This window comes from Arachis hypogaea, chromosome 10 (assembly GCF_003086295.3).
Source record: "Arachis hypogaea cultivar Tifrunner chromosome 10, arahy.Tifrunner.gnm2.J5K5, whole genome shotgun sequence".
NCBI lineage: Eukaryota > Viridiplantae > Streptophyta > Magnoliopsida > Fabales > Fabaceae > Arachis > Arachis hypogaea.
In genome coordinates this window covers 94,187,394-94,208,727 of record NC_092045.1, presented here as the reverse complement: position 1 = coordinate 94,208,727, position 21,334 = coordinate 94,187,394, and the positions used below count along the sequence as shown (strand labels likewise).

Here is a 21,334-nt window from a genome sequence, read left to right as displayed (position 1 = left end):
TTCAAACATATAATTACATTCATCCAAGACCATCAACATCACATAAGGCTTATAAAATTACCAAATGTACATTGTTTCACATCAGTATCCATATGTAATAATTCCAATATATAAAATATAGTTTTCGGAAAGCACCCCTACCTCAATCGTCGAAACTCGAAAACTCTAAAACTCATCACAACTTGTTTCTTCTTGGCCCGCAACTGCGGCAGCCGCAACCTCAGCTCCACCATTTTCTCAGCAACCATAACAACTTTACTCGCAACATATAACAATCAAGACTTTGCCCCACGTTACTAAAATTCATATTCACTAACCAACCATAACAAAATACTAACGCGAGGCTTTCAAAATAGAAATACTCACTGAATTAATAAAACGAAGCAGCCGCAACTCCAAATCGACCCGGTAGCGGCTCCGTCAATAACTTTCGAGCAACAGCGGCGGCCCGAATCTCTGATAATATGAGCAGTACCACCACGCAGTATCAACAATCTTTCCGGAATTCCAAAAGGAGAAGCCAAAAATTTAAAACCCTTACCAGCAAAGGTTCCCCGCGACGGCTGCGAGGCTTCCCGGCAACCAGGCACGGCGGCGTGGTTCCCTCCTCCTCCGGCAGCGACACTCGCAGCGACAACCTCCCCATTTTCTCTCTCCCACTCAGGTTCCTCTTCCCGGCAACCCTAACAACGGCAGCAGCGCTAAAATGGTGACCAAGACATCAACCGAATAGAGCCGAATCCAAACGGCAGTTCTAACTAATTTCGGCGACCTTCTAGTGGCAGCACCGAGGGTATCTACGGCAGAAATGGAGGCAGCAGCATTGACCAGAACATCAGAAATGGAGGGGATTCATCTTGTTTCCCCCTCACCAGCAGCAGCAACAACCGGCGTCTTCAGTTGCGATGGAGACACGGCGACGGCACTCCCCCTCCGACTCGGCTTGACGGCGGCACTGAGGCTCGGAAATGGCGACGCGGTGGTGGCGCTGGTTTCCCTCGGTGACGATTGCAGGGACCGCAGCAGCAGCGTGACTCCTCCTCCCCCTTCGCATCTCTCTCTGTCTGATCTCTCTCTTTCGTCCTCTGGCGTGGGTGGCTGACACGGCGGCAAGGCGGGCTGCGATGAGGCGCAGCAAGATGCACGGCGGCGCCAAGCCCTTCTTTGTTTCTTTCTTTCTTCTTTCTTTCACGGGTGAAATGAACTGTGGCATGTGTGGTTTGCTGAGGTGAAACGGCGCTGAGGAGAGGGTAGCTGGGTTAGGGTTTCGGTGGCTAAGTGTTGCCTTTGGTGAGGTGTGTGAAAATTAGGGTTAGGGGCAAATTGGTAATTTCAAATAAAATTGGGAATAATATGGTAATCGAAACCCAAATTAAATCCAACATTAATCATATATAGAAAAATACTATTTGCTCATCAATTTTACAATTTATTTTCAATAAAATGTTCAAATCTAAAAATTAGAAATAATATACTTAATTTCTTCATTTACCAAAATAGTAGTATTAATATCTTAAAATATAAATTATTTAGTCCAAATCATATAAAATTCCTATTATTTCATAACTGTCAAATTTATAATTTAAATATAGAAAATAATCCAATAATTATAAAATTGGATAATAACTATAACTTATTTCAATTTTAATAAATCAAAACTTGCTTTAATTATCTTTAATAAGATAATTTCTGAAATTAAAGCTACAGAAATACTGAATTTGAAATTAGCTCATGATGGCCCCCTTTTTCAAAAGTTTTGGGTCTTACATTCTACCCACCTTATAAAAATTTTTGTCCTCGAAAATTGATACAAAACGAAAGAAATTTCATAACAGTTCACTCTTGAACACATTTTAGGAAGAAGCAAAAATATCTCAACATATAAACATATATACGGTTTTCAAAGGATACAAGGGTAGGAGTAGTGTGATTGCAAGGCAAACGTTGCAAGGTAGGCTCAATGCCAAAGATAACATGGTTCAAACATGTGATAGTAAAGCAAGACATCGAGGCTATAAAACAGGATGGGGTTAAAACGACATGCTTAACATCCGCACACTAATCTCATATCAACCTCAAAGCTTCAACTTTCTAACTCCATCAAACACTTTACAATCCATATATTCGATCTTAAGCCTGACAACCGCAAACCCATTCGCAAGGAACAAAACACCCACAACTCATAATGTTGCACACCTACCGCTTCTACTTCCGTCTACACATATCACGTCTTAAAGAACTAACGCATCACGTTACTGCGTCTATAAATTGCACGTGACATCAAAACAATTCTCGAGTCTACTCAGAAAGATACAAGATTCAGAAAGGAGAGATAAATGTCAAAGATAATACTCATAGATTTGAGAGAATGTATCTAATTCTAGATAAACAAGGATGCTCAAGCAATGAAGTTTGCTAGAAGCCATTCAATTGACAACTTCAAAAATAACCCTTGGATCAAGGAAATTCAATAGGATCAACAAGAAGAAAATCAGCGCATTAGTTTGAACAAATTCAAGCTGAGTCGAAGAAGTATGAGGTTTATAGAGAAGAATTTCCCAAACCAAAGACAAAGCTCACAGAACTTCAAGAACGCGATTAAAAACTCTTTCGTTCATAAAAGAATCGAAAGCTTGTAGGAAAATCACCTCGCAGTCTAAAAGAAGAGTTAAGCAACAAGCTTTCTTCAAGAGAGAAATAAAAGCATAAACGTGGTTTTGCTTTAATACCATTTTCATATTGGAGTAGCTTATGTAGAGTTTTAGAAACAAAATGCACACGGGTTTGGCTAAGAGCTAAAATATTTCCTCAAATATTTTAGAAAGATAGTTAGGTGCACAATCTTAACCAAAAGTAGTCATAAAATTCGGAAGAGAAATCAGATGCTTGTTCAAAAATTCCCAAAGTCCATATTCAAACAAGCGAGTATAAAAATTTTAGCAAGGACGAAAAGGAAAGTTAAACTCTATTTAGAAAAGAAAATCCGGGGGTAAAAGTTTGCTTATAAATTGGTAAAGGAAGTAAGTGGTGCGTTACAAACGGACAGGTTTCCACTAAACAAGGAAGCTTCTCAAAACTTCATCTAAAATGGCGCATGCCAACTTTAAATTAACTTTGTCAAAATTGAACAATAGTTTCAATTAAAATCAGGCAACAGAAAATAAATTTAGTTTAAAAATTCTTCAAAGAGAATTTAAAACTTCAAAAAGTTCGAAACAAGAATCCAAAAGTATACTTGAAATCACCATCTCAGAAAGATACTCAAGAAAATTAGGATGTACTTAAAAAGGTGATGCTGGAGCATCTATTAGGTTATTAGAAATATTAATTAAAGTAGTCTAGTTTAGCATATATTATTATATTGTGTTATGAGTTAGTCCCACATCGTTCGAGTCATGAAGGCTCCCCCTCCCCTACTAATATAAATATGCGCATGTACCCCTTTTTATTCATCAGAGTTGAATTGATTTAGTATATATTTAAATAAGCTGTGTTCTTATTTTTCTCTAAACTCTTTGAGAGTAAGAGGTGCATCATTGGCTTAGCCAACCAAGGTGGGTGATAAATCACTATTTTATGATTTATCTTGTACTAAATTGAGTGGTTTTTATTAGCTTTTTACCCACTTATTCATATAATTTGCATGTATTTACAATTCCTTCCTAAATTTGTGCTATGTTTGCAAACTTGCTTCTTAGAGATCTTTTAATTATGTATTTTAATTCTCCTCTATACCATTCGATACCGTGATCCGTGTGTTAAGTGTTTCAGGCTTCATAGGGCAGGAATGGCTTGGAGAATGGAGAGGAAGCTTGCAAAAATAGAAGGAATACAAGAAATTGAGGAGATGACCAGCGAGAAGCGACGCGGACGCATGGCTCACGCGACCGCGCGAAATGGAGAAAATCACAGCAATGCACTCGCGTGCCTGACACGAACACGTGGATTGGAAGCTGCATGAGTGACGCGAACGCGTGGATGACGCGTACGTGTGGCAAGGAAAAACGCTGAATGACGCGCACGCGTGGACGACGCGTACGCATGACATGCACGGTCTGCAAAATTAATAGAAAATGCTGGGGGCGATTTCGGGCCGCGTTTTGACCCAGATTTCGGCCCAGAAACACAGATTAAAGTCAAGAAACATGCAGAGACTCAAGAGATCAGATCATACACACAATTTTAGGTTTAGATGTAGTTTTTAGAGAGAGAGGTTCTCTCATCTCTCTTAGAATTTAGGATTAGGATTCCTCTTAAAGGAATTAGGATTTCTTCTTCTCAATTTTCAGGTTCAATGTTCCTTTTACTTAATTTCTCAATTTGGTTTATGAACTCTTTATGTTTGGATTGATTTTCTTTTATTAATGCAATTTGAGATATTTCAGATATATGATTTTTATTTAGCTTTCTACATTCTTGGCTTTGGTTGATTAATTAGTAACTCTTGAGTTGTCAGACTCATTGTGATTGATAATTGATATCTTTGCTGATTGATTTAGATTTCTATAATTCTAGTCTTTCCTTAGGAGTTGACTAGGACTTTAGGTGTTAATTTAATTTAACCACTTGACTTAATGGGAGCAAAATATAATTCTCATCACCATTGATAAGGACAACTAGGATAGGAATTCTAATTCTTATACCTCGCCAAGAGTTTTCTTAATTATTAATTTATTTTTCTTGCTATTTAAATTATTTGTTCTCTATTTCAAAAACCCAAAAATATATCTTTTTCCATAACCAATAATAAATCATACTTCCCTGCAATTTCTTGAGAAGACGACCTGAGGTTTGAATACTTCGGTTATTTATTTTTATTGGGTTTGCTTAAGTGACAAACAAAACTTTTGTACAAAAGGATTCTCTGTTGGTTTAGAAACTATACTTACAACGCGATTATATTTTTATATTTCTTTACCGATAGAAAATCCGATCGTCAGTGGGTTCTTGGCTACCTTCACCATAGTGGGGTTGTTAACCTCGCCAAGATTGGTGACCAAAGCGGACGTCCCGGCGTCAAAAGGAGTCAAGCCACACAAGAAAGGATCTTAAATCAAGATAGTTCAAACAAGATCCACTAGTCATGAGACATCAACAAGCTTTCAATTGATTCAAAAGAATACAAAGTTATAGGAAAAGACAACTCAACCATCAGAAATTTCTAAAGGAGAAATCTTTGATTAAGAACTCTTGTAGAGACAATAAGAGGATAAACGATGTACTAATTTTGAAACGAATCAAACTGACTCACATAAGAATGAGATTCACAAGAGAGGAAAAATCAAGATCAATGGTAATGTTCACAAGATGTAAAAGATTAGTTAAAAACAAAGTCAAGCGTGACATTCATGGAGATGGAAGGCTTAAGAGAGACTTTAGTCCATTCATAAGAAGAAAGCTATGAGTCCAACATTTTCAAAAGAAACAGCAATGGCATAAACAAGATAGCATGCTAAACCAAACTCAAATCAAAATAAATTAAGTAAAGTTTATCAAATGAAACTCAATCGAAATAAAAGCGAAAAATTCTTCCTTTCCAGAATTTTGAAAAATACCCAAATACATAATCAAATGAAGATGTGCATTGGAACTATAGTAAAATTACTAGAAAGTCAAATTGTAATTTAAAGTAAATGCAGTTCCGCAAACCAGTAAAAGTACAGACGAGGTATTAGAAATAAATAGTTGTTAAACTATATAAGAAATCTTCAAAGTTCCACATATAGATAAGTGTATATCTAGTCAACAGCAATTTTTATAAAAATCTCAAAATTGGCTGTAATCATTGTCAAATAAGAGGAAAACTGAATCAACAAGTTCTCTAAGAATGGACTCGAAATCCGGAGTTAAAAAGGCTCAGTGCATTAAGACAAGTTCAAAACTTTATCAAAGCATACGTGAATCAAAAGAACTCAAACAGAGAAAGATAGTTGCAATAAGGACTGCAAACAAGCATATGCAATTAAGATCGAACAAGAATGCATATGAATAGAGGAATAGAGTTGAAAAATCAAACTACCTTTCTAAAGGATTAGCAAAAAAGAATTTCAAGTTAGGACATGAAAGAAAAGGTCGACTAGAACAAAATTCAAGACACACAACTGAATAGCCTCGAGAAATAGTTTTCAACGTTCCCAAAATTCGCGATTCGCTTTACTCAAAACTCGTATAACATCTATGATAACCCATCAGTACTTGCATATACATAATTTACTAGTATTAAGCCGGCCAAACTTAATATTAGGAATTATGTAATGCCAGACTAATAGCGTTAATCAATAGATCGCCATGTGCATAAAGTTCTAATTCTCGTCATTAGACAAGACCATAGTTGGTCCATTTCTCAGGCTCTATAGGAAAGACCGCTCTGATACCATAATGTAACAGCCCAGACCACCTGCTAGCACGATATTGTCCGCTTTGGCACACAAGGCCTCATGGTTTTGCCTTGGACGATAGGGATGATAGCCGAAACCTCCCACACTCACTCGTCAAAACGCGTCATGTTAGGGAGAGGTATTCACACCCTTATAAGGCATGCTCCGTTCCCCTCCCCAATCGATGTGGGACCTTACATCCTCGACCGTTAAACCTCACATATTTTATTCAAAAACTAACACAATGACAGTCCCAAATCAGCCTCATTATCACAGTTTGGACAGTACAAACATGACCAAATCACAAGTTTAATCATATATAGCAATATATCAACAAAATTTAATATAAAGTCAATCAAACTCCATCAATAATCAATCACAAAAATCATTCATTTATCCAACATAAATTTAATTAGTGAGAATTTATCGAAATCCTACTTCCGTGTGAATCAAAATACTCGAAACTCCGGAGAAGCTTTCTGACCGAGCTGCTAAAGAAGAGAATGTCAAAAATCGTCCGTGCCTCCTAGAACTCCAATTGGCCGAACTCAAAGAGTAAAAAAATTACGTCACCATCAACTTCCACTGATCAAAAGTGATACCAATGTATAGAAAATGAAGATACAAATATTTTTATCAGATTAAATTTTTTATTGAAGTTACGAATCGCAAAAACTCGAAACCGAAAAATTCAGAAGTTTCATGGTTCTCTTCACCCACTCTCTCGGTCACTCTCTTTCTTTTCTTTCTCAAGTTCCATTCGGTCATGAATGAAACAAATGAAATAAGATGATGATGACGATGGGGATTAGTGAAATAAAGATAAGGCAAACTCATATAAAAAGAAAAGAAATATACGAGGATTTATATTGATAATGTGCTAATGTTTTCCTACAATATGAAATTGATGTGAATTAATAGTGGGGTCACGTTAATGGAACGGTAAATATAAAACTCAACATAATTTTATATGAAGTATATATATGTATATATGTGTCATGCTTATAAACATATATATGTATTCATATAAGCCACTTGGCTTTCTTTCTCGTTTCTCTTGATGGCTTGGCCAAAAAGAAAGAAACCAAAGAAATCATATTAAATAGTGCTGATTTAATGTTAGTTGCTAATAAAAGTGGGCCAATGAATAATAAATTTAAGTAATAATAATAATAATAATAATCAAGTTATATTTTTGTCTATTAAAATAATTTTTAATAAATAATTTAAACTAATAAAATAAATTATAATTAAATTATACTTAAAAATTTTAAAAATTTTATTTAATTATTTTTGTTAAAAATAAATTTTTAAAAATAAAATCTCAATATAATATAATAATTTATAAATAACTAATTATTTAATTTTTAAAAATTTGAAATGTTACGATTTGAATGTGGAGTTTTTTTTTTATTTTATTAAGTCAATTATTCTAGAGTTTATTGTCTATATTGTTCACTTTTTGATGTTGTAACTACTCAAGTTAATTAATTACTTGATTCATTGAACTAGATGTGTACTTAGCTTGAACCATGATCAAATAAAGTGTGATTTGAAAGAGTAAACATTCAATCCTATTCTTTATCATTATTTCGAAGGACAAAATATTCTTTTAATAAAAAAAAAAGTTTAATTTGATCTTTGTCTTTTAACATTTTAGGATAATGTGATTCTTTGTTATTTTTGTAAGTTAATTTATAACGAAAATTACTTAGGTGACAGATTTTAGGTGACAGATTTATGTAATGACTTAGCATGTAAGTGTTATATTATTATTGTCAAATTAATAAGAGATCTATTTGTTCTTAACTTTAAATTAGTAACGAATTTATTTGTCTTTATTCATTTAGATAAAATAATGTCGTATTGATGTTAAATTGGTCAAAGACCTATTTATTAAGAATCTATTTGTTTTAAAAAAAATTGATACAATTTTTTTAAAATTAACTTTTTATTGCTATGATATTTATTATATTAATATTTTTTTAATAAATTATTAAATACATGGTATAATAAGTATAAATTAATTAATAAATTATTCAAATTTAAAAATATTATTTATTATAAAACTAAGTAAATAATTCTCAGTATAATTTTTAAATCTATAAATAAAAAATTATGCAATTAAGAACAAAAAATATTAGTAAAAATTAAAATACAATTAATAAATTAGTAATATAATTTTAAAAATAATTTTATAATATATTACTACTTAATACATGAATGGATTATTAGACCGTAAATAAGTAACATTTTTAATATTCAAACAATAGTAATTTTTTATTTTTATATTTTTATAAAAATATTTAAATCTACTAAAAACAAATTGCTAAAATTACACCATAAAAAACTATGAAGAGTGACATCAAGTCAACAAGATGAGTAACACATGTTTTATAAAGGTTAGTTAATTTTTAACAATACTATTATTTTACATATATAAATTTACAACTAATTAATTATTATATATTGCTATACAAACAAACAATTCTTAAAGTTCATTATAAATTATAACTCCTTATTTTAGTTATTACTATATAGATAATTGAATTTTAACAATGTACAAAAAATTTAATTAATCTTTATTATTCCTTATAATGTTAAATCTTCCACACACACATATGTGTGTGTGTTTTATTTTAATTAATACTAGTAGATGAGAAATTAAGTTTGCCATTACTAAAAAAAATTTGTGTCAATCAAAGCCTAATATAAATATTATAATAATAATAATAATAATAATTATATATGCCACGTATGTCAAAAAATATATTAATGTGTTCACTAATTTATAAATTATTTTTCAATTTTTATTAATATTCTTTGATCTTAATTGCATAATTTTTTATTTATATATATTTAAAAAATACATTAAAATTATTTTTTAATAGTAAATAATAAATTTATTAATTAATTTATATATACTTATTATATCGTACATTTAATAATTTATCAAAAAATATTAATATAATGAATATTATAGTAATAAAAAGTTAACCTTAAAAATTATTATATTATTTTTTTAAGCTAAATAAATTTCTGACCCATTTAACATCAAAACACGTCATTTTGTTTAAATGAATAAAAATAATAGATTCATGAACAATTTAAACTTAGGAACAAATAAATTCTTAATCAATTTAACTATGACAACATGACTCTTAATATGCTAACTCATCACTCTAATATATCACCTAAATAAATAATTTTCATTAGAAATTAATGATAAAAATGATAGAGAGATCGCATTACTCCAAAATGTTAAGGGACAATTACCGAATTGAGTTTTTTTTTTTTTTTTTGTTAAAGAACGTTTTATTTTTTGAAGTAGCGGTTATAGAGACCGAATTCAGTGTTCTCTCTCATTGAAATAAAGAATATTTAAACTAAAAGCTTTTTATTTTGCAGTCTATTCAACGTAATTGGACAGTTTAATTCGATTTTTAAAGCGCTTCTTTTTTAGCCATTAATTTGGTTGAACATTTAATCTCATGAAAGATACATTGGTCCCAGATCACAGTGAGAACCCAATTAATAAAGTGATATATCATATCATTATGATGAATATTCATATATATATATATATATATAGCCACAATTATAGAAATAGCAGTTTCCGGGGCCTTAATCATCATTATGTTATGAAAAGGGTTAATGGAGTATGACGCATGTGATCATGGAGTCCATAAACAAAAGAATTAATTGAGTTTAATTTCCTTGATTATTATTATGAGATCTCTATTAATAAGTAATCATCTAAGAATTTTGTAGTTAAATTATAAAGTCAATAACAACAAAATTTTATCTCACTAGATAGAGTTGACTATATAGGTCATAGAATTTTATTATATATCATATTTACAATGAAATTGTTTATATATAGATTTTTTTTACCACCTCTATATAGTTTTTAACAAAAAAAATCATGTAAACATCGCATTTCTTAAACAAGAAATTCAATCAATTCTCACTATGCTGGAATTGTTGAGGGTTAACATCACTCATCATGGGTGATAATTAATCATTTTAAAAGCTTGGAAAATTCTTCTTCTCCCTCATGGTACTTCAATTTCTAATTGCACTTTCCGAAAATTGCCAATATATGTGTCGTTTCAATTTCAATTTCAATTTCAATCATGTAACCGTGCAGATTGCATGAGAAAATGAAAGAATCATCAATCAATAAGAAGGGAAAATCATTATAGCCAAATATAATTTGATGTAAGAATTACGTATGATTATTCCTACTTGATTATTATGGAATCTGATCTTTGCTTTGTGGTTTCTAAGCTATATATGGAAACCCTCAAGAAAATTAGTTAAATGTCCTAGCCAATATGGAATCTCTACGCAAGCCACTAATTTAGGAATTACATTCAGTTAGAGATTATATATATCGAAAAATTTCAGATTTCAATTAAAATTCAATTTTCACAAGACAAATATCCAATCGTATATTAACATATCAGTAAAAATAAAACCAACTTAAATTGGTCAAATGGGAATACCGTGGACAAAAAAAAAAAATATATATCAGTAAAAATAACTAATTTTTTTAATTTATTACTTAAAAAAATATTTAAAAACATAAATTTGATTCAATCATCAAATAAACTCTTTATACTATCAACCTATTAAAATTAAACTTTTCTGATTCTCATACAAACTAAATTTTGGACAGAGTCATCAATACCCCTAGGTCCTAGAGATTATTATTAGAATCACAAAATGGATATTCATTTATTTGATCATCCATATAATTCACCTCATTTCTATTTTCATTCCTTCAAGAAAGTATTTTTTGTTTTTAATTAATATATATAAAAAAATAATCAGGCTAATTTAAAAACAAAAGCATTACGACACTTTTATACATTGAAAATCCTCCTTAATAAACATTCTTGATGTTGGCAGCAAAAACAGTTGATTTATACCAGTATTTTTTTCGATTATTGAGTTAGACCCAAAAAGAGGAGAAACGTACAAAAACTAATCTTTAATTAATAATCCCTTTCAGCATTGTCGTCAACGATAAATAATCAATTAAAACTAATTAAGTCAAAGTCAGACAAAAAATCCTGATCAACAATAAAATAAGGCCTAGAAGATTATAAAAACACTCAAAGAAAGCACAACTAAATGTTCACTCTTGAGACACCAACATAGCTAAACTTTCACCTTCCAAAAGGCTCATAGACTTTCAATGATAAGTGTCAAACTAAATATTCATACCTCACCTTCCTGCAGAAATTAACACTCATAATAATTGAGGCTTTTCACATCAAGTACATTATCTCCTCTTTAACACCTTCCAATGACATTTTAATTGAGGCTTTTCACATCAAGTGCATTATCTCCTCTTTAACACCCTCCAATGACATTTTTTTTTTACTAACACCAAACAACACCCAGTCCTCATGTATATAAGCCACTATTCTATACACTTCTGCCAAATAGTGTACCTAATTGCAGACTCATGGTTCCAAGTTGAGAGTAGTTAAACATCTCACTTTATATACAGTATAACAGAAAATAAGCCACTATTCTATACATGTATATAAGCCACTATTCTATACATGCATTTATTTATTTACAATGTGTATTAACACTTCTCTGTAATTCTACTTCACTCAGGTTGAGCATCAGAATGAATCTTCTCGTACAAGCGATGAATGAGCGATGATTTCGACATCTGTGGCTCTATTTCGAGCACAGCAATTACATCCTTGACAGAGATGCTTCGGGCAATCTTAGTTTGAGTCACAAGGGAATTGTTTCTCCCATGTTTTCTGATAGCCCCTGTTTGGGAGAGTCAATAGAGCAAAAACAGAATTATTTAAAAATAATGTAGGACAAACAATCAAACAGCAATAATGTTTGCTACAACAATTTCAACCACAAAATTAATGGACCATCAAACAAGATTAGTTATCACATTCCATGCAAGATAATATAATTCTATTAGAGTTCAATCCAACAACAAAACCGCAATTTCATCCACAACTTAAGATATAGTTTTATGGATGTCAGTTTGGTGAATACTGAATACTTTAGATATAAAGTTTACATCCATCTTGCTGTTGAATTATTTGACAACTGAAGTGACCGAAAAAAACAGCTTAAAAGAAAACTCACCTGAAGTTACAAAATTAGTAGAACCTTTTTTATCCCCTTCGTGATTATCCTTCGTACTTTTTCCAGATGCTGAAGATTTGCGACTTACATCTTTAGCTGGTTGAGAATCAGATGATGTGTCTGTCATGCCTTCACGTTTCTGCCTGGCTTGCTCGGCCATAAGTTGCCACTTTGAGAGCATGTCGTCTCCCCCAACAGCAGCACGGGCAGCAACATTTGCTGCATTTGTCCTCATCTTGTCATCCTCTTCCTTGTTCACCTGCAGCTTAATAAATATTAATGAAAAGAGTTTCCATGTAGATAATGGAGAAATATAAGAATGGGATAAAAAAAAACCTTTGATGATTTATTACGACCCTCGTCCTTGTCCTTGTCACCATCAGCTCCAGCATTACCATCAATCTATATTTTAAAATGGACTGAAATTAAGAAATAGGCACACGTTTCAAATGCTGATAAGTGCAAAATACTCACGTCATTTTGTTTCCGAAGCTTCTCTGCTTCTGCCTGTCTTTTCTCCCACTCCACTCTTACTTTCCTATTTATTGTCATGATTTGCTGCTGAACATCTGAGGTGACAACAGTCCGATGTCTTGTCTTCTCAAAATCAACCCGCTAGTAGGAAAATTCTTGAAAGTAAGAAATTCTATTGAATTATGAGAGAATATTCCTGCAAGCAGGTAGAGAACAACTAACCTGTTTTGACATTCTAATCAGGTTACTTATCAGTCCACGCATTCTTTCCTCCACACACTGAAAACTCAGTTTGAATAAGTAAGATTACATGCAAACCTAGTGTTATGAAAATTGAAATCTTGGTTGAATCTCACCAGTGAAAAGCATCTCTCCACATCATTGCTCACACCCTTCAAGCCATACTTAAACACTGACAGTAATAACACAAAACAACTGGTGTAGCTAGTTTGTATCCAGATAGCTCAAAAGGAAAAATTAAAATATATGGAGATAACATATGAAAAGGACACTTACTAATCTCAAACAATTTTTTCTGGAGTGGAATTTTCTGCAAAATCAGCCTTTCCTCCTCTTCTTGCACAGCTCTTCGAGTTGCTTCTGAAACCCGACTGTCCTCCTTGGGACCTGAAAATAACTGCTCTTCCTCTTCCTGTAAAAGATGCAAAAAATGGCCTTAGATTTTGAAATGAGAGTAGACATCCCTTATTATTGAGCTATCAAGCTTAATTCAACAAAACAGAGAATTTTACCCTCAAATCGACTCCACTAACAGCAGTGACATCATTAAGCTGGTCAATGCTTTGTTCAACGAATCCCCCAGATCCCTTTTGCTTCTTACTGGAGGATATGAGCACAAGATGCATGCATCAAAATGAGTTAGAACTTAGAAAAGAAAGAACAATTCCAAGAGTGAAGCATGTTGCAGCCAAATAAGACAGATCACCTTGGAGGAGGAGGAGGTGAGGAACCAAGTGCTTCAAGTGGTTTCTTCTGGCCAACAGAAGGCTTTTTCACAGGTGCCCTCACAGTAATTCCAGAAGTGTTTGATGGTACCTGGGTGCTTAACTGATCAAACACAGAATAGAGTGGGGCAAAGAGTCAGAGTTATGCATTAAGTTTGAATATATCATTAAATAGTGGGTGCGCACAAAATGATAATTTGCATTTACCCGAAAAAGTGAAATTGGAAAAACAAATTTGAAGTTCATATTATGCCCCAATAGCAGATTGTTTCAAAAAATTAAAGGTAAAAAGTGCAGGACATGAAAGGTAAAATAAGCATGTTTTTCATTATATGCTTCTTATTCTTCACTGCAACTTAAATACATAAATAGCATGAGAGGCATCTCAATAAATGCATAGGGCAAAATAATCAAAATGTCTCAAAGCACTACTCCTAGCATGGAATTAATTAAAATAACCAAGTTTGCAGCATACTAATCCAAACTAAAAGCATTGTGGTCTATGCCACCAAAAACAAAAAACAGAATACCCTTAATAAACTACCAAGAATAAAAAAAATAAAAGAGGAAGGAGAAATAAAAAAAATGCTTGTTTCTTAAAACTGAATTACAACAAGATTCATAGTTATAAGGACAGAAAATAAATCATAAGCTATAGACAATTTAACTCTTGAATATGCATCTATAAAAGAACAAATATTTTGTATATATACATCTAATATAAACATTGGTACTGTACGACAGGTGCATACCATGTATCAAAACAATCACATTTGGAAAATATTTGATCCACAATAGTTTAGCCACTATATTAGACAAGATCAAATATATCACTTGCAAACTTACTGAGACACTAGGATCTAGTTGGGCCATTACAGAAGGAGAAGCAGAATTGAGTGATGTCAAGCCAGTAGATATTGTAGGTGCCATACTTGTGGATACTGGAAGGCCCCTTGAGAACTCATCCTTTACCGTTCCTTGATTGGCACTTGCCTGTTCGATTTGTGCAGAATTAGCTGAAGGCAGTCCATGGATTTTAGAAATATTCTGCCTATGTTGATGCTCAGTAGGCATGTCGCTAGGTTCCTTTTTGACATAAGAACCAGATGACAAGAAGCCTGAATTTTGATCTTTGTTTGATGGTGGTTGCGATGCATTTGGAGTTTGCTGGGATGCCGGATTGTTTAATAGAGCAACAGAGCCACCCGGCAGCCTCTTGGGATCATTCAAAGAGTTCTGCTGTTCAAGTTTTGGCATACCAATGAAGCCTTGTGTTGCCCCACCTAAGTGATTTAGACCAGTGCTTTGATGTGGAATTTGACTCATATGTGACTCATGTGGTGGTGGTCTGATAGATGAAGCAGAACTACTAGCTGGCCCTGAAAAAGGCCTATAAGTACCACCACTACTGCCATATGCTGATGGGAAATGTAGATGCTGAGGCTGTGGCTGCTTATTAAGCCCGTGTACATGAACAGATGATCTTTGTGCTTCCTGACTAACAGTGATGGAATTGGAAGATGACAACTGGCTCAGTTGCAAACCCTGAGTTTCCATTCTAGCATCCAATTCTTGAGATTTTCTAGCATTGTTCTCCATAGTTTGGACAGCTGAAGAAGTCATACCAGATTGGTCTGCAGCTGCATTCATACTTCTCTGATGAAGCTGAGCTAAAGCATGGGGATCATTTAATTGTCTTGCACCTAAGTCAACAGTGGCCATCCGAACAGGTTGCTGCTGCCTCACAGGTCCTTGGTTGGGTCTTGTCTATAACAGTAGAAAAGAAGAATGAATCTTAGCATGATGTTGATATATATATATATATATATATTAAACTTGTTCTCAACCTACCTGTGCTTGTAGCTGAGCTTGTACTTTTGACAATGCTAATTTAAGCAGCTGGTACCCTACAATACCTTTCATAAGCCGCACAAAACTGTCTTTTGCTATTTCGTCTTTCTATAACACAAACAATAAATTCACAAAACAGAAAGTGAGTAGCATGGGATATCTATTCCTAAGTTGATCATATCCTATCAATACAAAACTGACTTTAGCAAAGAAAAGAGACAAGGTTCCCACTACCAGAGGACCAGGTAGTGAGATTATTTTGAGAAACCCACCTTCAATTTACTAAATAGAGTTTGAAGTTGCATGGCTCGGTCTTTGGGAAGTTGAGGTATCAAGATAGGTAGCAACATGCCAAATGGTACCTGTTTTTGACGATTAATTTGGCCTCCTGGCTGCTCATTGACTGTAGCCTGTTGATTACTTATTTGCGGCAACTTTGCATACTGCTGAGATTCGCTGCTGGGATCAAGTGTTTTGGGTACTTCATTATTAGGAGCAGGATATTTTCCCAAATTTTGAATTCCAACTGTCTGAGAATTTTGAACAGGCTGTGGTTGATGACCTTCATCTTGAGTCTGCTTTTGTGATAAAGCAGGATTACTTACATTCTGAGAAGCAACATGCTGCGGCAAAGGAGGATTATTTACATTCTGGGAGCCAACATGCTGTGGCAAAGGAGGATTATTTACACTCTGAGAACCAACATGCTGTGGTAGAGGAGGATTATTTACGTCCGAGGAAGCAACATGCTGTGGTAAAGGAGGATTATTTACGTCCTGGGAAGCAACATGCTGTACTTGTTCAGCAAGAGATCCATGTTGCTTTTGCTCCACCTCAGATGAAGGTTGCTCTCGTTGCTGTGCAGTTTCAGGCTCTTGATTTTGAACTTGGGTTTGGTTTTCATGGCTAGGAGTTGGCCACTGTGGCATTGACTGAGTCAATGTATTGTTGCTTCCTTGAGACAAAACTGCAGAGAGTATAGAAGCACAAAGCATTTGCAATTCATAAATTACCAAGCAAATATAAAAAATCACATGACTCAACAATCAATTAGAAGGAAAATAAAAACAAACAAGAAAACTAACATCTGAAAACACAGATATTATGCTGTAGAAAATACATCAGGATCACTTGATATTAGTACAGAAATTCATTTAGAAAAATATATTTCATTTGCGAAAATATCAACCAATGCTTTGGAACCTCTACTGGTCAAATTTGATACTTAAAGTTAGAGGTCATTGTGTTACATTTATTTGATTGTATTCTACTAAATAATTAAGATCATCTAAGTTCTCAAAGATGTTGTCCTCTACCACTGTGTTGATGAAACTTTTTAGTTTGTTCAACTACATTCCTTGATCTCCACTTCAAGAGATCTTTTAAATGTGGTGCCTCTACTATTGTTTCTAGATACCAAAAATCAGAAATAACACCTTGAGGAAAAATACCTGATAAAATATATAATAATCATTTTGGCTAGGGGGTACATTGTCCCTTAGATAAATTACAGCACTTACATTACAGCCAGATTTTAAAGGATTTGTGTTGTTCCTTCCCATTTATGAACACTAGAGTATAGTCAAACATTTATATCCGTATAATAGATTTTCCTTTTATCGCTCAGAATAATTAATCCAAACTCACTTTTCTAACATCATCCCCAACCATAAAACAGTTCTTTCAAAATCAATTATTTTGATTGCAATCTGACCAAATCTCGACCAAACAAGCTCATAAACAATAATCTAAAGTCTAAACACTGTTTATGCAGCCGTGTATTCAAATGGCATAACAAGCGACCAAAAACAAACAAACTAGAGAGAATTTAACTATTTCAACTCAGAAAAGCATTAGGAATTAAAAAGCATAGTTGGGTACCTGGGTCTGAGCCAGAAGTGGAAGTAGATCCTCCTATGTCTCTGTTTAGTGCAGCTTGGAAGGCTTCAACATCCACCCCTGAATGCATTGTTTCATCCTGAAGTACACATTCAAACATAGTGGTTCAGCAACACCCCAAACAAATAAATAACAAAAGAAAACCATGGGAAAAAGGGGGGAAAACCTCGTCATCTTCGAGGAGCTTCATAATAGAAGGATCCATGGCAATGGCAATTCCAATCCCAACTCTGATTACCCAACAGAAGTTTAAGAGTTATTCGAACATACAGTATAATCTCTCTCTTTTTATGTTTCACTGACTAAATTCATCAAACACCTGTAGGGCAGGTACCCAGTTGAAAAACGCAACAAAAGGGAAAATGAATGGGGATAATTAATGGTAAAATACAATGTTCTGAAAACCGGACCGGTCATCAAACCGCTTTAGTCACTGGTTCATTGGTTCAACCGGAAAACCCGTTTTAAAATAAAATAATAAATAAATTACAAAGGACCAAAGATGAGAGTACTCCAAAAACTCCTATTAGATGCAACAGCATTCAACATTATCACATGTTCTCACACACACATACAAAGCCTTAACTCAAAGAACAACCATAGCAAGTGACTTGGAAAGAAAATGTAAACACCGAAACAATCACAAGCATACACAACATGTGAATATTTTTATAGCAAACAATAATAAAATAACTCTTCTAATGCGTCTCCGAAAACATCCCAAATCAAGAAAACTACATAATCTGATCCACTTGATTCAGAAAGCTACATATATTAGAAAAATTAAGAATCAACTAAAAGAAAAAGAAAAGGAAGGCCAGGTTGATTCGATTCAATTGCCTGAGAAGAAGAATCAAACAGGGCTGAGAAGCTGAGAGTTTAAATGTTAAACCTCAATATTCAAATAACATGACTCCATTATTGTTATTATTACACCCTTCTAATGTCACAAACTCAATATATATTATAGTCCGTTGACACTTGTGCATTCACAACTTGGCCTCATCATTCTGATTCATACCTTAAGTAGAAGAAAAAATCCCAATCAGCTTTCGTTACAATTTTATCCAGAGAGTTGGGGTTTTGGTTCGGAGTTCATGCCGATGATGATGACAAGAGGGATGAATCCGTGAATCAGTAACATAGGCAGTGCAAATTTTAACAAAGCTCATCACAATGATTAACAACAACAAAAAGCACTGAAGGAACAGTGAATCAGTAATATAGGCAGTGCAAATTTTAACAAAGCTCATCACAATTATTAACAACAAAAAGCACTGAAAGAACAGTGAATCAGTAACATAGGCAGTGCAAATTTAATATTTAAAAGTTATCAATTTAAAATTTATCATCAAATCATGGTTCTAAGAACCGGACCGATCATCGAACCGTTTTACTCACTGGTTCACTGGTCCAACCGTAATTCAACCGAAAAAACCGTTTTAAAATAAAATAATAAATAAATTATAGAACAACTCTCTTCAACACAATAAAAAAAATCAATAAATCAACACAATAAAAATGATAGAATATGTGTATTGCTATAATATAAAATTACAAAACATGTCTACTAGCATGTTACTTATTATTATGACTGCCTCTATCACCAGTTCATTGTGTTGATGGTTTTCAATGCTGCAAGCTACTCCACTCCTAACTTTGAGCTGCTCCCTAATAAAGTTTCAAGTAGAAATTTCAGAACATTTTAATACTATGGCTCAAAACATATTCAAGCTTGAGGTGTGTGCATGTATTCAATGAAATCAAAGCAAAACTAACTGTGAGAAGAACATTAAACTTACTCGTGGTTTTTATAGAAAGCATTCCATCTGTTTTACAAGCTTCAAATATAAACAGCTCAAATGCTCATCAATAAAATATGAAAATTATGTAGATGTTTTTCCTCTCTAAAATGAATAGTCCAATTGTTAAGTTATTCCAGTTGTCAATATCATTGTTAGAAGAAAATCTCAGCTTGAAATCAACCTATTATACATCAAACTCCAAAAGATTATCAATTTTAACCCAATTTTAACAAGATCAGCACAATGATTAACAACAACAAAAAAAGCATTGAGTGAGGTAATGAGCACAAAATCAAGAAACTTTAATAAAATTTAACATCAGAAAAAAAGCAAGAACAAGCCAATAACAGTTTATCAGTACCAATTTAGCATCAATCAATAAGCCAGTAACAGAGTTCATTAATCAAGAACAGGCTAGAACAAGCCAGAGTAGTGAGCAAAGCCAATCAAGTTTTTAACATAGTTTTCACAAGGTTAACACAAAAATTAACATGCTTTAACAAAGATTTACAAAGTTTTTAACCCAATTTTAACAAGCTCAGCACAATGATTAACAACAAAAAAGTCCTAAATGAGGTAATGAGCACAAAATCAAGAAACTTTAACAAAATTTAACAACAGATAAAAAAAAGCCAAGAACAAGCCAGTAACATTTTATCAGTACCAATTTAGCATCAATCAATAAGCCAATGATTAACAAGCTCAGCACAATGATTAACAAAAAAAAGGCACTGAATGAGGTAATGAGCACAAAATCAAGAAACTTTAACAAAATTTAACAACAGACAAAATAGCCAAGAACAAGCCAGTAACAGTTTATCCGTACCAATTCAGCATCAATCAATAAGCCAGTAACAGAGTTAATTAATCAAGAATAGGCTAGAACAAGCCAGAGTAGTGAGCAAAGCCAATCAACCAAGAACAAGCACTAAGCACTGACAGAGCATCCAATTAACTCAAGCACAAAGTAAAAAACAAAACAGCAACACATCACTTAATCAATAATCATCAATCAATGAAAAACAAAACACCAACTGTGAGTATTAAAAAACGACGATCACTAACCATCGAAGAACAGGCATGAAGAGGGTTTGGTTTCTGAACAGACAACAAAAAAAAACACGAAGAACAAGCACTAGCAGTGAGCATTGACCTTCGACGGACGACGGAGAGCGGTTGAGCGCAACGGACGACGGCGAACAGGCGACTGATGAGAGCGAACAGGGGATGGAGAGCGAACAGGGGATGGTGAGAGCGAAGTAACGAACGCCGATAGCACGAAGACGGAAGTTCTTGAGTGCGACGGAGGCGGCAGCAGCAGTCTCTCACTCCGACAGACGGCGACAAGATTGGTGGAGGCTAGGGCATTTTGCTGATGACTAAGGAAGGAGTTGGAGAAGGGAGCCAAACGTGCAACCCCTTTTTTCCTTTCAACAAAGGAAACGGCATCGTTTCTTGTAGACCGGCCGGGACCCGGTCCGGTTTGACCAGCCGATTCTTGGCCAGCTCAGCGGTTTGTATCCAATTTCCAGAACAGCAGTTTTTGCTAATAAATCGAACCGCCTAAACTATCGGTTCGCGATTAGACCGGTTCGCGGTTAGACCGGTTCGATCGATCAGTCCGGTCTGATTTTTAGAACATTGCATCAAATACAATCAGTGAGCAAAGCCAATCAATCAAGCAATGACTCAGTATTCTATTCTAATTCTGTGATTGGTCAGCAACAAATTTAACAAATCCTAGTAAAGTCACGATTTTAAGGAAAACAACAAATTTATTGATTACTAATTCAGCAACACGCAAAAATATAGGGAGGTGGAAAATCTG

The 21,334-nt window shown here is 33.8% G+C and overlaps 1 protein-coding gene across 16 annotated transcripts; it reads right to left on the bottom strand.

Annotated features, from left to right (window-relative positions):
- Positions 1-11,540: 11,540 nt before the first annotated feature.
- On the bottom strand, positions 11,541-20,936 carry LOC112715972 (transcription initiation factor TFIID subunit 4b). Of its 16 annotated transcripts, none has more exons than XR_011866782.1 (17): positions 20,572-20,867; positions 19,284-19,372; positions 18,723-18,750; positions 17,868-17,931; positions 17,684-17,780; positions 16,075-16,769; positions 15,803-15,910; positions 14,798-15,718; positions 13,933-14,054; positions 13,739-13,826; positions 13,503-13,638; positions 13,343-13,421; positions 13,209-13,265; positions 12,987-13,127; positions 12,849-12,914; positions 12,513-12,771; positions 11,541-12,176 (listed from the first exon to the last, which is right to left on the bottom strand). XR_011866782.1 is itself a non-coding variant. In XM_025767815.3 (17 exons), exons 4-17 carry the CDS (start codon positions 17,904-17,906, stop codon positions 12,004-12,006), a joined length of 2,958 nt encoding a protein of 985 aa, XP_025623600.1. In that variant the 5' UTR covers positions 17,907-17,931; positions 19,284-19,372; positions 19,504-19,542; positions 20,572-20,912; the 3' UTR covers positions 11,541-12,003. The 16 variants fall into 16 exon arrangements, 13 of the variants coding, with proteins under 13 accessions (XP_025623600.1, XP_072061228.1, XP_072061226.1 ...); XR_011866781.1 differs by having other exon boundaries at positions 12,849-12,931; positions 13,343-13,398; XM_025767815.3 differs by lacking the exon at positions 18,723-18,750 and adding an exon at positions 19,504-19,542 and having other exon boundaries at positions 13,343-13,398; positions 20,572-20,912.
- Between the last annotated feature and the right edge of the window lie 398 nt (positions 20,937-21,334).

Coding starts and splice junctions, on each gene's coding strand:
- LOC112715972 (XM_025767810.3), bottom strand. Junction 18,751..19,283: donor AGAGGCAGTCATAATAATAA/GTAACATGCTAG, acceptor TTGTAACGAAAG/CTGATTGGGATTTTTTCTTC. Junction 16,770..17,683: donor CACTTCTGGCTCAGACCCAG/GTACCCAACTAT, acceptor TACTCTCTGCAG/TTTTGTCTCAAGGAAGCAAC.